Here is a 21,336-nt window from a genome sequence, read left to right as displayed (position 1 = left end):
TGTGATTTTAGTCTTGCCTTGCATCACGAAATATCCATATCAACCTGTCCGCTTCCACCGCTCAGCAGACTCCCTGCTTTTCACCCTCCCTGATCCCAACCCCCAACCACCCCCCCACAACCCTGCACCGGTCCAATTCCCTGACTGTCCAGCGCCTTGGGACGTCCTCTCGACGGGAAAGGGGCTAAGCAAATGTAATTTTGTTTTGGATTGTACCTTGTACGAGCAGGAAAGCGTGGCTTGAGATTTCTCCAGCCACATTGATGGCTTTCACCATGATACTGGCTGAATCGTCGGGTGTAACATCTCGGATCACAAGTTCACAGACATTGTCTTCAGGCCAGTACCAGTAGATTCGTTCAGTCTTTTCTATCTTAACGCCATTCTTAAACCACTGGCATTCGGGATCTGGCCTGCCCACCACTCTGACATGGAAACGAGCATCATCTCCATGAGCGACTGTCTGACTCTGAATGCGCTCCAAGATCTTGGGGGCTTCCATACTGGGCGATAACTGAATTCTGTCTGGTTTGAAGGTTGGGATGGTCACAGTGCCTTCAGGAAGTGGTGGTTTCTTTTCCTCCTCGGGCACCTCTTTGGTCCAGTGAAGAAGTTCGTCCTTCCTTTTTCTTAACATATCTTCATAGGCCTCGTCCTTTCTGCGCGACTTGAGCTCAACTGCTGTAATAGCTTCATAATAACCCTCCTCCTTTCTACGCTTGAACTTGCTGCGTAGTTCTTCAGTTTCCTCTGTGAGTTTCTCGTGAAATATTCTTTCAGCCTTTTTAAGCTTCACGATTTCTTTGCTCTTTGCATCAGCTTGTTTCTCTACCTTTACCACTTCAAAGAATGGCTTGTTTATATCTGAGAGTCCCATTTCGATTCTCTGTTCTGGGGCTCGACGGAGGATAGACCTGAAATCTTCTCTTTGTGTTACTTCCAGTTTAACGGTATGTTCGACAACCCCCTTGGGATTTTCAGCCGTTATCTTGACATCGCCCGAATCATACGATTTACAATCGACAATTTCCAAGTAATAGATACCATCATAACGGATTCGGAACCGTTTGCTCTTGCGAATGAGTTGCCCGTTGAGGTACCAGTTGACTTTGGGATATGGATACCCTGTGACACGGCAACGATAACGTGCGGTTTCTAATTCCAAAACTCTCGCCGGTTCCGGGAACAAAACGATTTCGGGTTTTGTTTGTTCTTTTCCGAGGTCTTCGGAAACACCTGTCAGCGCACCTTCATGAGCTATTCTTTCAAGTTCTTCAATCCGCTGCATTCCTCTTCTGCCCTCGGGTAACTGAGACTCTTCAACGAGGCTCTTTTCGTCTTTTACGATAAGAGTAGCTGACGTCTGATCGACACCGTACTTGTTCGTAGCTCTGCAGGTGATGATACCACTGTCCCTGGGATACGCTATCTCGTAGTCAAGGCTGCAATATCCAAATTCATTGATCATGCGCAGTCGGTTAGCTGCAGCAAGAGGTTTGCTGTCATGCAACCACTCCACCACCATCGTTGGGTCGCCAATTGGTGTGAGTCGGCATTCGAAGTGAGCTGGCGAGAAATGTTTGAGTCTAACAGAAGTCGTCTTCTTCTTGAAATGGGGTTTCTGTTGTTTCTCCTTATCATACAAGTCACCCTCTTCCCACTGCTCTTGCCCGTAGCGGAGGTGGAGGGGCTCGAGCTCAGGAGCGGATATCTCTTTAGCTTTGTATGTTCCTTTGGGAATGATTAGCCTGCGTTCTGGCTCAGGTTCAGAAAACTCAAGTTCAACATTGAGTTTACACCTGGTTGTGTCTCGACCTGCTTTATTGATGGCAGTAGCAGTGTACCAGGCAGCATCGTAACTAGCTGCGGACTGTATTTTAAGTGCACCTTCTCCCTTGGCGCCTTCAATTCTAAAAGTGCAAGAAAAAGAGATGTTAAATTAGAGCAAACCCCATTTACCCACGATTCATTTACCACCAACAACTGTTTTCCTTTGCGGTGCACTTACTTAATGTTTGGGTACTTGTGCGGTGCAATAATCTCGCTATTTTTGAGCCACACAATGTCAGGGTTCGGATTCCCGGCTGCTTTTACTGACATTGCAACAGGCGTCCCCTCTTTAACACTGACGTTTTTCAATTTCTCCACAAACTGCGGTTTCACTAAATGTTCCTTAGCTGTAAAGAAAAAGATAAGTTATTATTGTTATTATTAAAAAAAATTGCAAACGGATTTAAAATGTACCTATTTAAAAGTAGACACTAGAATACATTTGCTCCAAGTCCGCACAGGACTGAAATAACACCTGTCTTACCTTCTACGCTGAGTGTCATGGAAACTGAGCTTTTGCCACCTCTGTTCTGAGCTACAACAATCCATTCGCCAGAATCGCTTGGCAGAGCGGGCACGATGATCAGGGACTGAATCCCGTCTTCCTTTACTACAATTTTGTGAGTATAATCGTTGACAACCTGACTTCCTGCGATAGAAAGAGTTCTCAAGTTATACCACTATTTTACCCTGATTAAGAAATGATCTGCAAAGTTACTTCTATCCACTTTTCAGCGCCTTGCGATGTCCTCCCGACATGAAGGGCGCTACACGAATGTAATTTGCTGCTGTTGTTTTAAGTGTACTGTTCTTACCATTGTGAAACCATAATGTCTCCGGCATGGGTCTGCCAACAACCTTGAGGTCAAATCTAGCCGTCTGTCCCTCGCAACATTTGAATGACGTGGGTTTCAGCACAAACACAGGTTTGTATAGTCTCTCCAGCTGACTCTCGTCTGTGTCTTCCAGCCTTCGTGCAGGTGAGCGGCTTGGCGATCGCGGAGACACAGAACTAAAGGGAGGAGAAAGGCGTTAAACGGAATCTTTTATATTGTGAATCACTCGCAAATTAGACGTTTTCAAAACAAAAGTGGACGCAGGATTCAAGATATCAAACAGAGCATACCGCATTCTCTTCATTATTTCCGTGGTTGGCAGGTAAGCGTGGCCTATTGGAGTCCCAACGGGTTCAATGAAGAGCTTTCCTGAACAGATAGCATTTCCTTTGATGTTGCTGGCAAATACAGTGTAGATCCCCTCGTCCTCAGGCACAGTTGCAGCAATATGGAGACTGGCCTTGCCATCCTCAGTAATCTCCATGTGGTAATGGCTTCCTTGTCTGATACGCCGTCCATCTTTAAACCACGCGACCTATGAAAAAGGCAATGGATTAATCTCACAATCAAATGACTGCAGAAACTAATCAAAATCTCTGGTGCTTTATGTGTAACGTCCCAAGGGATTTTTAAATCCTACTTCCATATTAATTGCTGTACCTAAACACCAACACATTTGAATGAAATGTTGCCTTATTAAGTCCGCTTGTTTTAGAGTATAATTGCTTACCTTGGGCAATGGGTAACCAGAGAGCTTGCAGTGAAATGCAGCCACCCTTCCCTCAAGAATTCTGTAGCTTTTCACCGCTGAGTCAAATCCAGGTTCAATAGATTCATCTTGCGAAAAATCCATGGACATTACTTCACCATCTTCCTCAAGAAGTTCCTCCAGAGTAATCTTAATGATTCGGAATTCAATTTCTTTAATAAGTCTTTCTTCAAATGCAGAAATGTGATATTCCTGGAGAAAGCAAATACATCTATTATAGTTGATAAACTTTTGAAGCTTTGTTAAGCAGCCAATACGTCAAATAGAAGGAACAAGGCAACATACATCTAAATAAATACTTTCAACTGGAGTCAGAGCATGAAAATATATGCATGTTGGCAAAATTATCAGCAGAACATCTACTTTGAAACTACGTTTCTTAAACAAACTGTTCATTGGTTGAGGCCAGTCAAAAGACACATAAAGCTGTGTGTCTTTGCGTGAAGGCTTCAAGGATTTGTGTGCTATTGGCTGCCGCTATTGGCTGAGAGGTCTAGAAGACGTGATAAGGCGCGGTATCAAATGCAAGGATTAATATTATTAAATAATTGCACAAAATGCACACTACTTTATTGTGAAAATTGTCTTTACTTTCAGAGCAGTGCAAACAAGCAAGGCAATCTGATGTCGGTATTCAGCAGATTTCTCTCCCCGTTTGGAGGAACTCAATTTGAGTTGAGTCTCACCTGCTCTTCAGTCACAGTTTTCATCATCACTGAACTTTTTCCCATTTTCTTTCTGATTAGTATTTGTTCTTTGTCATATTCAGTCATCGCAATGATAGGCGCTACTTCTGCAACTTTGGGTTCTTGGACATACTGTGTAGATATTTCTGTCCGATATGTTACTTCCTGGTGCTGCTTCATGTAAACTTCGTACTCATCTAGAAATAAATGAAATAAGAATTAAAGCAGCCTGCAGGTTACAGAAACGTTGCTATCTATTTAACCAATCATGAAAACAAAAGATCAAGATGACACAAATATTTTAAATGCATACAGTACTTCTAGTTTGAAACAAAGAATGAAATTACAAATTTTAAAGCTTACGCTTCAAAATAAGGCAAATTATATAACCATTCATCAGCTAAAAAGGTATTTTTTTTTAAAAGAAAAATCTTTTAAGAATTTGGTTTCTCTTTGGTAATTAAATCTCAACTCAACGTGGGAAATTTAGCTTGCAGACAATATACGCTTTTATCAATGGTGTTGGGATGGCGACATACCTTCCTCCAATAATTGAGCTGAAGCAGAAACTTCTCCTTGTTGGTTGCGAGCAACAATGGAATATTCACCAGCATCATCTGCAAAGGTCATGGAGATCTCCAGCTGGCATTCTCCAGTTTCCTTGTTGTACCCACTTTATATCTGCGGAGAAACAAGACGCTTTTCATTGAAAGCTCCAGCGGAATGGCACCTTCACTATTCCAAGCAAAAGAAAAATGTTTATTTTCGCTGGGACAACCATCCGAAGGAATAATACTGCTCTGTGGTTGTTTTAAGTATTTTGTCCTTATCGTAAAGGAATTAAATCTGAATATTAAGTGCATCCAAGTTGTGCTGTTATAATCATTTTTAGAAGGATTATTCAGTAATGTTTTAAAAACAATAATTTGTCGTCTAGAACAATGTCTTTTTCTGATCAGTTAACATTTATTGCCTACAAGTACACAGATATCAGACTTTTACTGTATCTCCTGTGAAGCGCTTTGAGACATCTTCCTGATGTGAAAAGCGCTATCTCAAAGGAAAGGATTATTATTACGGTACTTTCTGTTCCAATTTAATTCATTGAAAGATAACAGCGATGTAAATTAGCCGTGACAGAAAAATGGCTGCAAATGAGAATTCAGCTTCTGCTGAGCAGGTACCTGTAACCGGTAGTTAGTGGAATTCCAGCTTTTCTCCAGTAAACATGTGGTTTGGGGCTGCCACCAATTTGACAATCGAAAATGACACTTCCACCTTCAATCAGCTTTTGCACTGTTGGATTCCTGATAAAGAACGGAGCGGTTCCAGGCACAGCATCAGCTGATTCAGGTTTAGTACTGGGCTCTGTAATTTCCACCCTCATTTCAACCCTAGAGAGAAGCAAATGTTTATCTGATATGAGATATCAACTGATGATAAATCCATAGGAACGGGTGATCTATTTTGCACCTTTCGTTTTTATTTTTCTGCACTATTCAACGATGAATAGAAAGTTAAATATATGACCAAGCAATGTTTTAAAGATATCTTAGATTAAAAATATAGAGAAATAAGAATTACTGAACACACAGCAAACGGGATCAACTGAATACCACTATTCTTATGGGAATATTTAAAGACTGTACGTACCTTTTCCCTTCGGCAGTGATTTGTTCAGTCGCAACGAAACTTTCCTCTCTGCTTTCAATCTCTTCTGAAACTACAGACACACAAAAAACCACACACAAACACAAACGGAAACGAATCAGTTCAAGACGCCTCGATTTGGAAATGTTTCAGCGCATTTTCACCAGCTTCGTTTGACCTCTAACGCTAACTAAATCCTTACCTTGAACAAGAAGATAGCAAGAGGTATTGATGGTGCCAGCTTCATTCGTGGCGGTGCATGTGAAGCGGCCACTATCTTCTGCAAAGGCCTCCCTGATTGTGAGACGGGCAACGCCCGCTTCAAAGATGATTTGGAAGTCAATGGAGTTTTCAATGCGATAGTCCTCTCTGAACCACATCACTGCTGGGGTCGGGTGTCCCGAGATCTCACACTCTAGGGTCACAGATTCACCTTCTACCACAGTCATATTTTTCAAACCCTGTAAAAAAAAATATATATGAATATATAAATAAATATATAACCCACCCTTCTAAATTCCCAGCTAGGTGGAAGGCCGAGATGTAAAAAGCAAGCAGAATAAAAATGCCATCAATTAGAAAAAAAAGGTATTTCATTCAAAGGAATCACTCACACAAACTATGCTTGGTGATGTAAGCGGAACCTCTATTGGAACAGCCACAGCAACTGGTTCTGTGACCTGGAGAAACAAAAGCATTGCACTTGTTAACCTCCTATAATGCGAGTTGTAGTGAACATTGAGGAGAGCAACACCATCTATTGAAGCGCTGGACAGAAAAGACCTTCCTGCGGAAGTCTCACCACTTCACACACTGCCACACCACTGTGCTATTGTTATTATGTTTAGAGTTCTATCATGTTATTCTATTCAGCAAAGGTTTCCAAGGGGGGAGGGAGGGAGGGGTAAGATGGAAATGTTGTTACTTTTGATCTCAATGAGAAATTGAGAGTGGACAGGTATGATCAGTGTTAATCTGTGGGGAGCGCACCAAAAGTTAGAGGATATGGGGGTAAGACTGCTTCGTAGTGAACAAACCTGGACTTCTGCTCTGTAGTGATCTTCGACTTCAAGCTCAGCTTTGTGTGAGGCTGAAACACTTAAATCTAGATGTCTGAGCCTTTGAGAATCAACACGTGTCTCATACATGTCCGTTCGTTCTCTGAAAGGAGGCTGGGGAGAGACGCTGCCCTCTGTCACGTATCTGGCCTCTTTTAACAGTGGAGGTTTCACTGCCTTGGTAACCTTCAGGGCAGAAGATGCAGCCAATTCTTTTTCCAGAGTAACCAATGCAGTTCCTGCTATAGAAACCTAACCGAGCCAAAAGAATAAAGTTATTTCATTTCATGGTATTTTTTTTTAAAAAAAGTTACCGGCTGCAAGGACAGGGGGTGGGATTACTGTGTTAGCTGAATTAGGATGCCTTTTGAGGGAAATATTGTGTGAGTATGGAAATGAAGTGAATAACGACAAAAAAGAAAGTGCAAGAAGGAACGGTTCAGAAAGACATTTAGGTAGTGCTGAAAGTTTCACCCAGAGAGAGAAAGAGAGAGAGAGAGATCCTATGAATAAGAAGCGTTAGGTTCGAAAAATTTCAGTTAATATCCAAAAATGTGTTAAATAAAATCTCTATTAGTAGATACGGTGAAGGTCAAAACATGTATTAATGAAAAGATGTAAAATGAATGAAACAAAGAGTGCAAGAAAAGCATCAATACAAAAAGATGCCTTTTGAAAACTCCAAGATAGAGACATCAAAAAGTTGAACACTGTAATGCCAGGCAAATATCAACATCTAGTGTCAATTCTGTGCCACCATGGTGCAATAGGACTCTGTTCATGTATCCTTAATAATCATTTGTAACTCGTTCCTAAAATAACACCAATGAAAAAACATCCTCTTCACTCCAGCCCCCAGCTCGAGTGCAAATCATTCACCGTCCAGCACACTGGGAACGTCCTCCCGACGTCAAAGGCGCTCTATAAATGCGATTTGTTGTTGCTGTTGTTCAGTTGCTTTCCATAAGATAAAGCAAAACAATGTGGCAAAACGTAATGTATTTCTTCTATGTTCTATCTTGGAATCTGGTCACTATCTCTAAATACTGTATTCCTTTTTTTTTACTGCTGGCCATCAATAGCTGTATCATTCACCCCATTAGTACATCTGTCATTACTAATTCTACATTCCCTTCAATGCTCAGATAAAATAAACTCAGTGCAGGAGAATTAGCGGCTATATACGGTTGCTTTCCTAAATAGGCAATGCTATATTTTTCTCGGAGCAGCTTTTAGATTTCTGCCAATTATATCAATGGCCTCTATTTATAGTCCTGTTTGTTTGCCTGGCATACAGAAATTTGGCCCTTACCTCTTGGATTGGTTCTGGTTTGGCTACAGTGATTTTTGAAACAGTGAAGTGAGGAATTGGGCTACTGCAAAGTTTGTGGTCCAGATGTGCTGTGGATTCAGATGTTCTTTCAATCTACAGCAACCAAAACAATTGCTCTTTATTAGGTTACATTTCAGCATGTGACTGATAATAGATTTGCAAAAAAAAAAAAGGCTCATCAAAATGCCCGTCATGGTTAGAAGGAATAACAGAGATTCTTTGTTAATGTTAGCTGATTGTTTTATGAGTCAAATGAAGTCTAACCTGTGAAATGCGTGTTTCAGCATGTTCGCCAAAGGAAATTTTTGTAGGAGTTGGCACAATAACTGTCTCTTTTCTGACAGTTGTGGTGACAACTTGTTGCTTGGCAGGGGCAGTTGGTTTTGCAGCGAGAAGCTGAGTGGTGCGTGATACACCGCTCTGTGCATAGTCATACTCCAAAGATGTCTCCTCTGTGCGCACTCCTTCAGCATACACAGGTTGTCTAGTACGTGCCTGATCCACAGCAGCCAATACTTTAGCCACAGCTTCAGCCTTTTTGCCAACCTCAATCTGCAGACAACAAGGACTAAGTCTGCGAGAGCAATCATAGTCTAATCTTTTATTGCACAAGATTAACTATGACTTTTAAAAGCAATACCATCTGGGCTTTGTCAATGGGACATCCTCCCGATGTAAAACAACGACACGTTACGTTTGTATAGCGCCTTTCACGTCGGGAGGATGTCCGAAGGCTCGGGACTATACAAATGTAACTTGTTATCATCCTCGTTGTTGGATTTGTCTTTCCAAAGAATTTTTCAGAACATAGATTTTGCTTCCGTTAGTTTACATTGGGCTGTTTAAAGTTGTTTTGGTTTAAAAGTTGGCAAATTCACCAATCCAAAATATAATTTTTAAACAGTCTTTTTTTAAAAAAATTAAGAAAAACTGAGGGGTTTTGGTCCATGTTTCCAATAAAAAAAAATGAAGGTGTATAAAAAAAATTGGTATTGCTTTTGGCAGCAAAATGCACAATACACAGAAACACATTTGACACTCCAATTGATATTTTGTGCAAAATCGTCTAAAAAATTGCACAACAACTGCATGCACAAATGGCTCACAATGGATAGGAATGTACAGGTGAAACTAGGTGGTTTAAGGATGTGAAAACTATCAAGGTTCCTCGCGTGAATGTGACTGTGAAATATATTGCGAGCCTGTGGTTGGTGGGTCGAAAAAAGGTGCGAGTTAAAATGGGTTGGGAGAGTTCAGACTACCTGATCCTGAAATGGTTGTGCTTGTATTGTAGACTCATGTTTCTCTGCGATACTTCTTTCTGCGTTGGTGGCAGTGATCGCTGACGCTCTCGCTCTGGCTTGCTCAACCGCGGCAAGTACAGTAGCTAAAGCTGTTGTTTTCTCTAGATCATGCGGTGTCTGAATTGTTTTCACAGCAAAATAGATTTATTTTGCATATAGGACACGTAACTAAACATTAAACAGTCTCCAGGCTTCCTCTCACATTCAAATCTTTGTATTGACCTTCCGAAGAAGGCATACAGGTGATATCCAAAATGCAGATGCAAGTATGTACGTACACATTAAAGGAACAATCAAAATCGTTTACACTCTCAAGTCTTAACAACAAATACACGTGGTTTTCTAACACACTCAAGCAGGGTCTGGTTTATTTCGAATTGATCCATTTTAATCCACCTTTAATGTGGCTTGAAAATGGATCCGTTCTGTTACATCTGGGCCCAAAGGCTCCAAACAAAACCAGATTAGAACTTATCTGGATCACTAAAAAAAAACTGCTACTTCTGCTGGTCAGAGCTGGGTCATGCTTGATGAAAATGCAATGACAACAACAACAAAAAAAAAGGTCCTCACCTCTTTGCCGGCAACCACAGCGCCAACACCAGCACCAGCACCGGAAGCTCTGGATATTTCAGTAGCTCCATCGACCATGGTGACTCCAGCAACTCGGACACCTCCAGCCGTCATGGAAAGCCCAGCAGCCCTGGCAGCTCCTGATACTTCAGTCGTTCGGACACCTCCAGAAACCATGGATACAGTAGTGGTTCTGATAGCACCAGCAGAACCGACAGAACCGCCAATGCTGGCAGCACTGACACCACCACCTCCACCGCCAATTCTGGCAGCACTGACGCCACCACCATCAACACCACCACCAATACTGGTAGCACTGAAACCACCACCAATACTGGTAGCACTGAAACCACCACCAATACTGGTAGCACTGACACCACCACCAATACTGGTAGCACTGACACCACCACCAATACTGGTAGCACTGACACCACCACCAATACTGGTAGCACTGACGCCACCACCAATACTGGCAGCACTGACACCACCACCAATACTGGCAGCACTGACACCACCACCAATACTGGCAGCACTGACACCACCACCAATACTGGCAGCACTGACACCACCACCAATACTGGTAGCACTGAAACCACCACCACCACTGCTAATACTGGTAGCACTGAAACCACCTCCACCACCGCTAATACTGGTAGAACTGAAACCACCGCCAATCCGAGCACCACCAGCAGAACTAGCAGCACCAGCAGCCATGGAAATTCCTTCAGCCATGGCAATTCCTCCTCCAGCCCCAGCCACTCCGGTGATGAACGTCTGTCCGTGCAAACCGTATCTCCCCTCCCACTTTTCTTCTCTGTGTATCTGAGTGCTACTTGTTGTTGTGGTCAGCCTGCTTTCTCTCATCCTCGATTCGCTTGCGGAAACGTAATCTTCCTGCTTCCAAGGAGGTAACGATTCTGAGGTGGCGGTCGCTGACACCGTCTGAGACTTGCGCATCAAGAGGGGCGATTTAACGGACCTGATAGGTGACGTGGAGAGTCTTCCAGCTGGAGACACAGAGCTGTAGCAAATACAGTTTTTTAATTTTTTTTATTGTCGTTTGGAAACAAAGATGTAATCAATAGGCAAAATTGTCAATTATATGCATCAGTTTCTGACATCGAACTATTGAGAGCTCCGAGACACCATCCGGCGTGAAGGGCATTATATAAACGCAAATTGTTGTTGTTGCATCAAAGAAGTACCAAATAATAACTTTTGCTTGTCTGCATCAATAGAATAATAATTCTTGCGTTTTATAGAGCGCCCAGAATGCCCAAATGTATACACTTCACAATTAATTGCTGCCACGCAGAACTTGGTATCTGCAGGCAAACATGGCAGTCAATTTGGACTCAACAATCTCCTACGGGTCACAAAGTGAATCACCAACATATCTGGAAGATTATATTGGTGATAGACTGGAGAGTAGCTCCCTTCTCTTTTTGCACAGTGCCATAGGATCTTTAACGTACACCAGAATAGATGACAGGACCTTGGTTTAATGTTTCAACTGAACGATGGCACCTCTAACATTTCAGCCAAACTCAGTATTTCAGCGGAGTCTCAGCCTTGACTATGATTCCTGACGTGGGTCTTGAACCCACAACCTATTAACCCAGATGTGGGAATGCTACCACAGAGCGAAGTATTGACAACTTCGCAGACGTTACTGCATTTCCCTAATGGTAATGGCACTATGGACAAAAGGGAAAGAAATAATACAATTGGATATCCATAGTGCCCTCTCATTTGCAGATCAATTTCATGGCACGAATTCAGCAGGACTTGTCGTGGCATTCGCAGCCACCAGATGGCACCATCATCCTTAAGATCCGGCCAGAATAAAGACGGTGAAAAAAANTCTCATTGAGCTTCCACGCCTCACCGTGTTTAACTCTAAATAAAATCCGAAGGAGCTGAAAGGGAGGAACGCAGTTTTCATCCCATAACTAAACATTTAGTATTCGAACTCATGGTCTAGGCTTACGCTCCAATGAAGTGCTGGGGGAGCATTGCATTGTCAGAGATGCCGTCCTTCGGGTGAGATATTAAACTGAGGTCTCTCTGGGAGATATTAAAACTGTGGTCTATCTGCCTGTTCAGGTGGGTGTTAAAGATCACATGGCACCACTCGAAGGGAGTTTCTTCCAGGATCTCAGCTAACAATTCCTCAGATTATTATTATTATTATTAGATTAAATTAGCTATTCAGTTCATGGCTGTTTTGGGGACATTGCTGTGCAAGTCACTACATATTCCAGAATATCTCAACGAGCTGATAAGGTGCTCTATCAATTGCAAGGATTATTGTTTTACAATTCCTTACCGAACAGGTGAAGGTCCTGGTGCTCTGACATGGCGGACGGGAGATGGGGATTGTTGGCGGGCAGCTTGCACTTTGCCAACAGCAGTTGTGGGCGTGGGCGACATGGACGTGGGCTTTGGTGGAACACGTGGAGGTGTCTTATGGTGCAAGTGCTGCACCACCAGCCTGCCACCGACCACCATTTCGACAGTTCCAGAAGATTTCTCTTCATAGTGAGCTTCCATTTTCTGAAACGCAAATGAAGGCTTAGAAACCGCGCCACCCGTCTGTCCGATTAGAACAATGTGAAACAGTCGCACTCAGCTCAGGAGGAAGCCGCGAAGGTAACGTACCTTTTCAACTCGGGATTGCCTTGCCTCGGAAATGTGAGCAGTAGATACGATTGTCTTTGTCTTTTTGGCAGGTACAACATCTTCATCAGCTGCGCAGAAGCAAATATAATACAGGATAAGGAAGCGTTGTATGAGATTTTGAACCATTTCGTGCTATTGCTTTGATTGACGCAAATCGACGCAAACAGGACTCACCTTGGACGAGCAACTCTGCCGTCGAAGTGGCACGTCCAACGTTGTTTGTGGCAGTTACAGAGAAGGTTCCAGAATCCTCCCGATAAATTTCGGCTATGATTAAGCTGTATAAATCAGCATCTTGGACAATTTGGAAGTCTGGAGAACTCTGGATTTCTGCTCCTTCCCTGTGAAACTTCACCACAGGTGTAGGGATTCCAGTGACTCGGACATCCAATCTCACTTTGGATCCTTGTTTAACAGTCATACTTTGTAGTCTTTGTGTAAAGTTCGGAGGCGCAGTTTCTGCTGCAATAGGAAAGAAAAAGGTTTTGTTGCGACGTCCATTAAATTCATAAGTACAATATCTTGTCTTTAATCTCTATTTTTCTGCTCATAAAACAGGCATTCGGGCCAACTCTTCTGTGACAGTTAACATGGTTAACTTGCTAAATGTGGGCAGGTTTGTTTTTTCTGCGATCTTTCTCATTTCAGTATCTTATTTTATTATACAGAGCAGTAATACTAACTCACTAGTGACCTCAAATAGCGAATACGATCAAAAATTCCTCAGCCCATTTGCTGACCTTATTCCTTTGTATGTTTAAACTGAGAAAATAAGCATCGAGGCTGTAAGACTCCAAACACCATTGGCCCCAAAACCTACAGGAAGCAGCAGTGGTTATGGTGAGACTCCTGGCAAAGTTGGTCAAAACTTAGTTAGTCAAAGGATGGTGGAAATCTACTAACTCTCTCCCTCAAAAGGCTGTGGATGGTGGATCCATTCCCATTTTCAAGATGGAGGAAGATAGATATTTGTTAGGTCAGGGTATTAAGGGATATCGGGCAAGGGCAGGAAACTGGACTTGAGGTGCAGGTCAGCCATGATCTTATAAAATGTCAGAACAGACTCGAGAGGCTGAGTAGGTTACTCCTGTTTCTGTGCGTCTATGTTTCTTTGTAAAACTCTTTCATTGAAGCTCCCAATGTTTTCACTAACAATCCTTCCTCCCCCACCACTTTAACACCCCCTGCCCAACCCCACAACCCCTCACACTCCCCACACATCCCACACCAGCAGCACAACCCAGAAAGGATCTCAGGGGCCACGTGTGCCTCACTGTTACCTGTGACCAGCAGCTCTGCTGTACTTGTTGCTTGACCTGATCCATTGGTGGCTCGCACAGAGAATCTGCCGCTGTGCACAGGCGTCACTCCAGAAATCGTCAGCTTCGCGCGGCCGTTGCTGAAGGAGATCTGGGCGCCTGGCAGAATGGTAGCGGACAGGACCTGGCCATCCCTGAACCAGCTCACCTCAGGAATAGGCTGACCTGCAGACAGTCAGGCAACAGAGATGTCAGCCGCACAATCCCAGCAAAGACACCGGGAGGATCTTACACACACTCACACACAGCGGCAACGGGTGGTTTAAGAGTCCAAATATACAAATAGATACGATTGCAAGTAAACGGAGACGAGAGATCAGATTACTTGTAAAATCAAGTTATAGACAAAATAAGACACACATTTGAAAATCGATGATAAAGAGACACGAGGATTCCAGATAGAGACAGATGTCGAGACGGACGGGATAAATGGATGCAATTTGTAAGACACAACATTTTCGACGAGCTATTTATTTCACAAGGGATCTTCAGGATTATTGATTAAGAATTACTAATCAAATGCAAGGATTGTTATTTGATAACTTACCGGCAACTTGTGCTTCAAAGGTTGCGGCACTACCCTCTAGTGCCACAACGCTTTGAAGCGGTTGTATGAAGGTCGGAGCTTGGGTGGTCATTTTTGTAGGCACTCTAAAACACAACAAAAATCTGTTGGTTAACTACAAAGAACTTCTACTAGTGGAACATATTGTGCATACATGAGTTTTGCCTAAAAGAATAAAAAAATGAATAAGATTCTTATAGCAATGTAGTTAACTTCACAAAGTGCCTTATACAACAAGAAACTTTTATAGCGCCCTCTACACAGGGTAGCATCTTAGAGCACTTAACAGTGGCAGAGCCTGACTCCGAGCCGGGGTGGGAGAGGGGGGAGGTGACCGTAAGCACGGTCAAAGAGGAAGGTTTCCGTGCGGGACGTGAAAGGGGGGAGAGAGGGGGCAAGGCGAAGGGATTGAGGGAGAGTGTTCCAGAGTTTTGGGGCTCAGTGGCTGAATGCACGATCTCTAATGGTGGGGCGGAGGGTGCGAGGGATAAACAGGGGCCGGTGCCAGTCGAGCAGAGGCGCCAGGTGGTGGATTCGGGAGTGAGGAGGTCGGAGAGGGAGGGAGGTGCCAGGGAGTGAAGGGATTTGAACACTAGAGTGAAGGTCTTGAAGTTGATCCGTTCGGTGATGGGGAGCCAGTGGAGCCTTGGCCAGAACTGGTGAAATGTGGGTACGGAGTTTGGTCCGGGTCAGTATGCGGGCAACGTAAATCATAGTATTTGGCTGACTAGTGTTAATGATTTAAAATAGTTATTCCCTGAGCTGTTTTTAGTGAGGGAAGTTTTAAAGAGTGCGCAGTTCACACTCGGATTGAAGAAGATTTAATCTTTATATTTCCGTGTATTATTTTGTTCTTTTATTTTTGAATCTTATGGCAGCGCTGTGTAATGTGAGATGGAGCTGCGATGTGAGTCATTAGCATGTGGACGAACATCATAGATACTTATGGGATGTAATTCAAGCTGTTTGTGACACAGTTCTATTAAAACAGTTGATACAGAAAAACTTTGGTCATTATAAAAAGAAAGAGATAAAACAAACTGTCCCAGTTGTGTTATGTACCATTTCTACTTTGCCCACAAAATACACAGTCACATACAGTATATCCTGTGAGGTGCTTTGACCCGTTTCAATAATGTGATAAGGCTCTATATCAAATGCAATGATTATTATTATGACTTCAGATTGTTCCAACTATAATCACAGATCATGTTATATTGTCCAAATGCAGGCAAAGATATAAATAAGCAATTGATAGTTTACTGATGAATATATTTTCTGGAATGAAATAGAAAAATATTTTTTAAATTAAATTAGGGATACGATATTTATTTAAATTAAATTGCACAATAAAAAAAAGAAAAGAAATATCCAATATTACTTTTAATGAAATGCCAATATATATGCAATGCCAACAGTCCAGCAAGTTCGATAAACAATTTCATGTTCACTGTTGCGCAACTTGTGTAAATGTAAGTTTGCAACATTTTCTAAATGTGATCCTTGATGTCTGTATAAAGTGACTATCAACTGGCTTGGGGTTGAAGAGCTGGGGTCTAAACTTAGCCAGATGTCAGTGATTGACAGAGGACAAGTGCCACATAGCTAGTGGTACAAATAATAGCTCATACACTGATTCCCTTAAAAAGTCATCACTGCTTGGCTGATGCCACATGCATATAATCAGTACTATTTTTAGCAGTTCTCAATTCATCCATCAATAGCCTAACCTTGAAAACTCTAAAAGTTACAGTCGTCTTTTAGGCTTTGCTCAGTTCATTAAACAGTTTTTTTTTAAGCTATTTTCACAAACGGGGTTTGCTTTCCTAATAATTCAACATTGAGCAATGTTCAGCAAATGAATTTCATACACAAAAGACCTATGACATAAAAATTAAGCAATTAAAGTTTAAAAACGTATATATTTAAAAAGTTCCCCCCCACCCTAGCCACGTATACTTGAGGGAATAAAATATGACTTAACTTCAATAAAAAAAACTTCAATGAAATAAAGAACCAAGAAGAACAAAATGCCACTTTGTAAGAAAGAGAAATCTACTGACCTGAGTTTTCAAGAGTGCCTAAATAAAAGGGCCAAGCCCTATGAATATAGGTTTGGAACCTGCCTCCTTATCCAGATATTTTCCAACAATCCAACGAGAGAATGGGTATACCTCTTACTAAAAGGAAACAAAACTACACGCAGGCTGTGGTCTGGGTGTAGTTTTAATTTTCCTATGCAATCCCTACACCCGAGGCAAGGCTGGGAGTGCCTGAACCGCTCAGAATTGCTAACATGGTTGTTTTGCCTTTTATACCACAGCCCTACTGACAATTATGCAGCATGATTGGCCCAGCACCTCTGATTGGATACCCCGTCAAGGCTTCATGGGAAAGGGAAGCCGTTACATGGAACCCAACAGCTGTCAGTCACTTCACTTTTATGCAGACAGTGCTAATTTTGTCGCATTAAGTTCTGAGTGTTAGTCCGATTCCATCACTTTACTCACAATGACTGCGTTCAGTTCAGTTCAAGTAAAGACAGACGAGGTGTTTGACCCTTTTCTTGGTCCTTTCTTACTTTGCTGTATTCTTGTTATCACCAAAACTGATAAGGAAAAAATGAAGCCCTTAGCAACAGGGCAAATTTGAATGCACGAGTCCTGTCGCTGTCAATCACTTTCAAGACCATTTTGCTCCTCTGACACATGGACACGAGCAACTGTATCTGCCAATCACCAAACCAAACGCGAAAACTCTTCTCTTTACAAAAGAGCTAATCTAATCCAAATGCTTTGAAAAGCAGACAAAATCCAACCTAGAGACATATTCATTTTAGGATTCGACAACTTTTTTGTATTAAAGTAATAAAAAGTAAAAGGCTGTCAGCATATTCATGGGACATAAGGCAGAATTATCTTAATGTGTAATTCTATCGCATTGTAAAAGTGGACTGAATCTAAGTTTACGAGATGACGGGTCAATTGCTTTGGTTGATATGAAGGTTATGTTGCTAAAATATCATGAAATAGAAAACCACACTACCTTCAACTTAATAGTAGAAACTATTCATGAGAAACTGATTATCATACTTCTGCAATCTACTTCTTGTGAACACCTACTCCATAAAATTAGTAAAAATATATACTGTATTTCGCATTTCAATAAAAATGTAATTCTGCTAACAAATCAAAATCTATTTACACCAAATTGAAAGCTGAGATGTTGATGATTTTATAGGGCAAAACTGAGATGAGGAGTCTTACGTAGGTAAACTTGTCAGGGTGCTCTGTAGTTCCACAATCAATACTTTAACGCTTCAGATTTTCAATTTCAATCTATGAGTAATAATAATCTTTGCATAATCCTTGCAATTTATCACATCATTGAGCGATCTCAAAGCGCTTCACAGGATATACTGTAAAATGAATTATCTGTGTGTGCATATATATATATATAGGGATCAGGGAGGGTGGAGGGCAGGAGGATGGCCGAAGGCACGATGGAAGAGGAGAGAAATGTATATGTATGCACTGTTAAGGAATCAGCCTGGCTCAGTTGGTAGCACTCTCGCCTCTCAAGCTCATAGTCTTGACTGACACTCCAATGCAGTGCTGCTCCACTTTACTACAGTATCTTTACATTAAAACAGATATGAAAGGGTTATGTCCATTTGACGGGATGTCCTATGTGTTCCATGGTGACACAAACCGAAAGGCATCGGTTGCCACATAAATAGATATTGAATAACCTACCCCGGCTGAACTTGTCCAGTCTCTGATCTTTGGCCTTTTGAATAACTTGCTTCAAGGCCTTGTATGTTTGCAGCTGATTCAGTTGTTACTGTCTTTGTCACATCTTTATCACTTTTTTCAGCGGTGTCCTTGTTAAAAGTGCATAACTGTGCTTTAGGTTTTTCTGAAATGGTAATTGAGATCAAGTGGAATTAGAAATGTTTCCCAAAATGATGTAGAAATTCACCAATTATGCATTTTTCATGCTCTACAGGTTTTATGTGGATCTTTTTTTTAATCCTGCGGAGTAGACAAAATAGTCATCATAATAGTTGTTTTTGCATTTATGGTCTAGTTGGTAATATGATTAAATATTAGTATTAAAACCTATATTATGGGATATGAATTCAAAGATACGTTAAATATCCTTTGCCCTCAGCAAAGCAGCTTCGATGGAAGTGAATGGTTTAAAACATAGGAATAGAGGTTAAGCGTTTTATTCCCATAATGAAAGCTTACAGACTGTTTTACTGCTTTCTGTGAAAGAATTGGAATTTTATAGCATCGTTCATTTTGTAAAATAACCCATTATTAAAAATCATGTTTATTACCAGCCATAGCTATTATAAACTGACTCTTAAACATTAACATAAACCTGAGCATTAACTATGTAATATATGTCAGCACTAATGATGCTATATAATATTAATGAAATAAACATAATAAACTTGTAATCAGCATTGATTAGCACTTACAGAGCTACAATTCGAAGATAAGGTTCAATGGTTTAAACTCATATATTTTTCGCCTTGACAAATACCTACCCTTTCTGCATGCATGAAACATTTCCAAAGGGAATAATAGGGAGGCAGTCAAATCATTGGGAGACAGTCACCTAATCAACGTTTGTTTGATGTCATGAATATGGAAGAGAAATTAGTGTAGATGTAACAATCAGTCGGAAATCAAATCCATTCTAAGGTATTCATTATTTGGGGGATTTGTGTTTCTGGACTGTTTTGGAGACCGTCATCATAACAATCCTGCAAAAGGAAATTGGATAAGGATTTTCAAGGTGAAGAATATATAATAGTATGGAGAAAGAGCAGGGAAGTGGGATTACCATTGGACATTGCGCATTCAGCCAGTACGCCCTGAAGCTCTGAAACACTTTCCCTCAATCCTTCCACCTTGCCCCCATTTTCAAGACCCACCTAAAAATCTTCCTTTTTGACCGTGCTTACGGTCACCTCCCTCACCACCTGCTCGGAGTCAGGCTCCGCCACTGTTAAGCGCTCTGAGACGCTACCCAGGGTGGAGGGCACTACATAAGTGCACGTTGTTGTTGTATTAGTTTAGATAGGTCCCAATGGATGAGCCTAGTACTGTCTTAGGTTTGAGAAGCAAATGGCCCCCTTCTCTGATATAATTGAGTTAATTCCATGTGTAATGTCAATGTAATAGGTGGTATTAACCAGTTCATTTTTGATATGATAATGGCTGACATTCTCAGCTGAAGTCTTTTGTCCTCCAGGCTTCTTCATATTGTTGCCGCACATTCACAGTAGCAGCTTGGCTTGAAAGATTTTGCGTTATAAGTTTATTGAGAAATTTGCAGTCGATGGAAATAAATACGCTTAGCTTCGACCTTTAGTTTCTCCAATCACTAGAGGCTCTTTTCACTGGATCGCAATCAGATCTTCAACCCTTCTAGCTGAGAATGAGTATCCACCTTTTCCTGAGCAAACCTGAATGTTAGCATTTTATCCTGAACCCATAATTGTCATTTAGTTATCATCACTGGATTAATGATAAGCACAGTAGTACATAATGCAGGAAATATTTTTCAATGGATTAAATAATTCCGTAATTACCTGTAACAACTATTGAAGCAGAACAGCACGCTTCACCTTCTGTGTTTGTGGCAATGCAACTATATAAGCCAGTATCAGCTGAGCCAATGTTTCTTTTCCTGAATACATGCGTTTCACCTGAACTCGTTACCTGAACAAAACAACACATTGCACTAGTTTAAAAATGACTACGTACAAGTTACAACTGAATTGTCCAATGAAATAAATGTGTAAATGGAGCAAAAATGAAAGCAAGTGATTCTCACATTGGAATCTCTGGGTGACAGCACTGTGGAATCTTTAAACCACATCACACTTGGCTTGGGTTGTCCTGATATAATACACTGGAGTATCAGATCATCTCCTCGCATTAAAACACAATCGGCAAATCTCTTTTCAAAGTCAGGAGGCTTGTCTTGTACTAGAAATAAATTACATTTTTTTTAAATAAAAATACATTTCGTGTGTAACTATGTTGGAATGATGTTAGTTGTGAGAGTTATTTTTAGAAATAAAGTTTCTCGAACAAAGATCTTTTAAATAAATGCTTTATTAGAAAAACAGAGAGGGGGCAGAGAATCATCCACTGTAAGAAACAAGGCCATGCAATTTACTTCTGATTAATTTTCACGGATGAATTTACTATAATGAATGATAGAAAATGAAAATTTACTATAATCAGAGAAAATGGAAAGTTTCTGATACAGCAGAACTGAGGAACAAGTTGCCAGTTTGATCTAATGTGGCAATAAGATTTCCACAATATAATGCACTGTTTATCAATAGCTCATACCTTGTACTGAAAAGATTTTGCTGGTAGAGAGTTAAAATGCAAATTCCAGGGATGGTTCTGACATAAAGGAATTTGTAATACTATTGGCAACTAATTAAGAGTTTGTTTAATAATCTATTTTTTAATTATATTCATTTAATGAAATTTTTATTTTAATTTTTCAAGCCTTCTATCTATAGGAATATAGGAACAGAAATAAGCCATTCAGCCCTTGAGTGTGATCTGTCATTCTATTAGATCATAGCTGATCTGTACCTCAACTCCAAATACCCACCTTTGCCCCCTATCCCAGGCCTATCTAGGGTTTGCATTGATGGAGAAAACACACTTGGAAAACAGCAAAGTTGTTGG

The 21,336-nt window shown here is 41.2% G+C and overlaps 2 protein-coding genes across 3 annotated transcripts in view; both read right to left on the bottom strand.

Moving 5' to 3' along the window:
- The window catches only part of ttn.1 (titin, tandem duplicate 1), a 227,881-nt gene extending 223,130 nt beyond the window's left edge, over nucleotides 1-4,751 (bottom strand). Inside the window, 8 exon segments of the mRNA XM_042336317.1 lie at nucleotides 217-1,910; nucleotides 2,009-2,177; nucleotides 2,315-2,479; nucleotides 2,646-2,842; nucleotides 2,957-3,201; nucleotides 3,397-3,627; nucleotides 4,122-4,318; nucleotides 4,661-4,751. Of these exon segments, the coding sequence (XP_042192251.1) occupies nucleotides 217-1,910; nucleotides 2,009-2,177; nucleotides 2,315-2,479; nucleotides 2,646-2,842; nucleotides 2,957-3,201; nucleotides 3,397-3,627; nucleotides 4,122-4,318; nucleotides 4,661-4,751 (2,989 nt within the window).
- LOC103176583 (titin-like) lies at nucleotides 4,742-16,882 on the bottom strand. Of its 2 annotated transcripts, XM_042336319.1 has the most exons (15): nucleotides 16,669-16,882; nucleotides 14,588-14,691; nucleotides 14,002-14,205; nucleotides 12,896-13,183; nucleotides 12,701-12,789; nucleotides 12,369-12,595; nucleotides 10,040-11,060; nucleotides 8,427-8,714; nucleotides 8,142-8,255; nucleotides 6,809-7,081; nucleotides 6,386-6,451; nucleotides 5,974-6,232; nucleotides 5,775-5,844; nucleotides 5,306-5,515; nucleotides 4,742-4,802 (listed from the first exon to the last, which is right to left on the bottom strand). In XM_042336319.1, the coding sequence occupies exons 2-15, from the start codon at nucleotides 14,676-14,678 to the stop codon at nucleotides 4,748-4,750; spliced, it is 3,255 nt and encodes a 1,084-aa protein (XP_042192253.1). In that variant the 5' UTR covers nucleotides 14,679-14,691; nucleotides 16,669-16,882; the 3' UTR covers nucleotides 4,742-4,747. The 2 variants fall into 2 exon arrangements, with proteins under 2 accessions (XP_042192253.1, XP_042192254.1); XM_042336320.1 differs by lacking the exons at nucleotides 8,142-8,255; nucleotides 8,427-8,714.
- Between the last annotated feature and the right edge of the window lie 4,454 nt (nucleotides 16,883-21,336).

This window comes from Callorhinchus milii, unplaced genomic scaffold, assembly GCF_018977255.1.
Source record: "Callorhinchus milii isolate IMCB2004 unplaced genomic scaffold, IMCB_Cmil_1.0 Scaffold6, whole genome shotgun sequence".
Taxonomy (NCBI): domain Eukaryota; kingdom Metazoa; phylum Chordata; class Chondrichthyes; order Chimaeriformes; family Callorhinchidae; genus Callorhinchus; species Callorhinchus milii.
This window is presented reverse-complemented; position numbering and strand designations above follow the sequence as displayed.

Coding starts and splice junctions, on each gene's coding strand:
- LOC103176583 (XM_042336319.1), bottom strand. CDS start 14,678: ATGACCACCCAAGCTCCGACCTTCATACAACCGCTTCAAAGCGTTGTG. Junction 11,061..12,368: donor CCAGGACCTTCACCTGTTCG/GTAAGGAATTGT, acceptor TATTTGCTACAG/CTCTGTGTCTCCAGCTGGAA. Junction 6,233..6,385: donor CATCACCAAGCATAGTTTGT/GTGAGTGATTCC, acceptor TTTTTTTTACAG/GGTTTGAAAAATATGACTGT.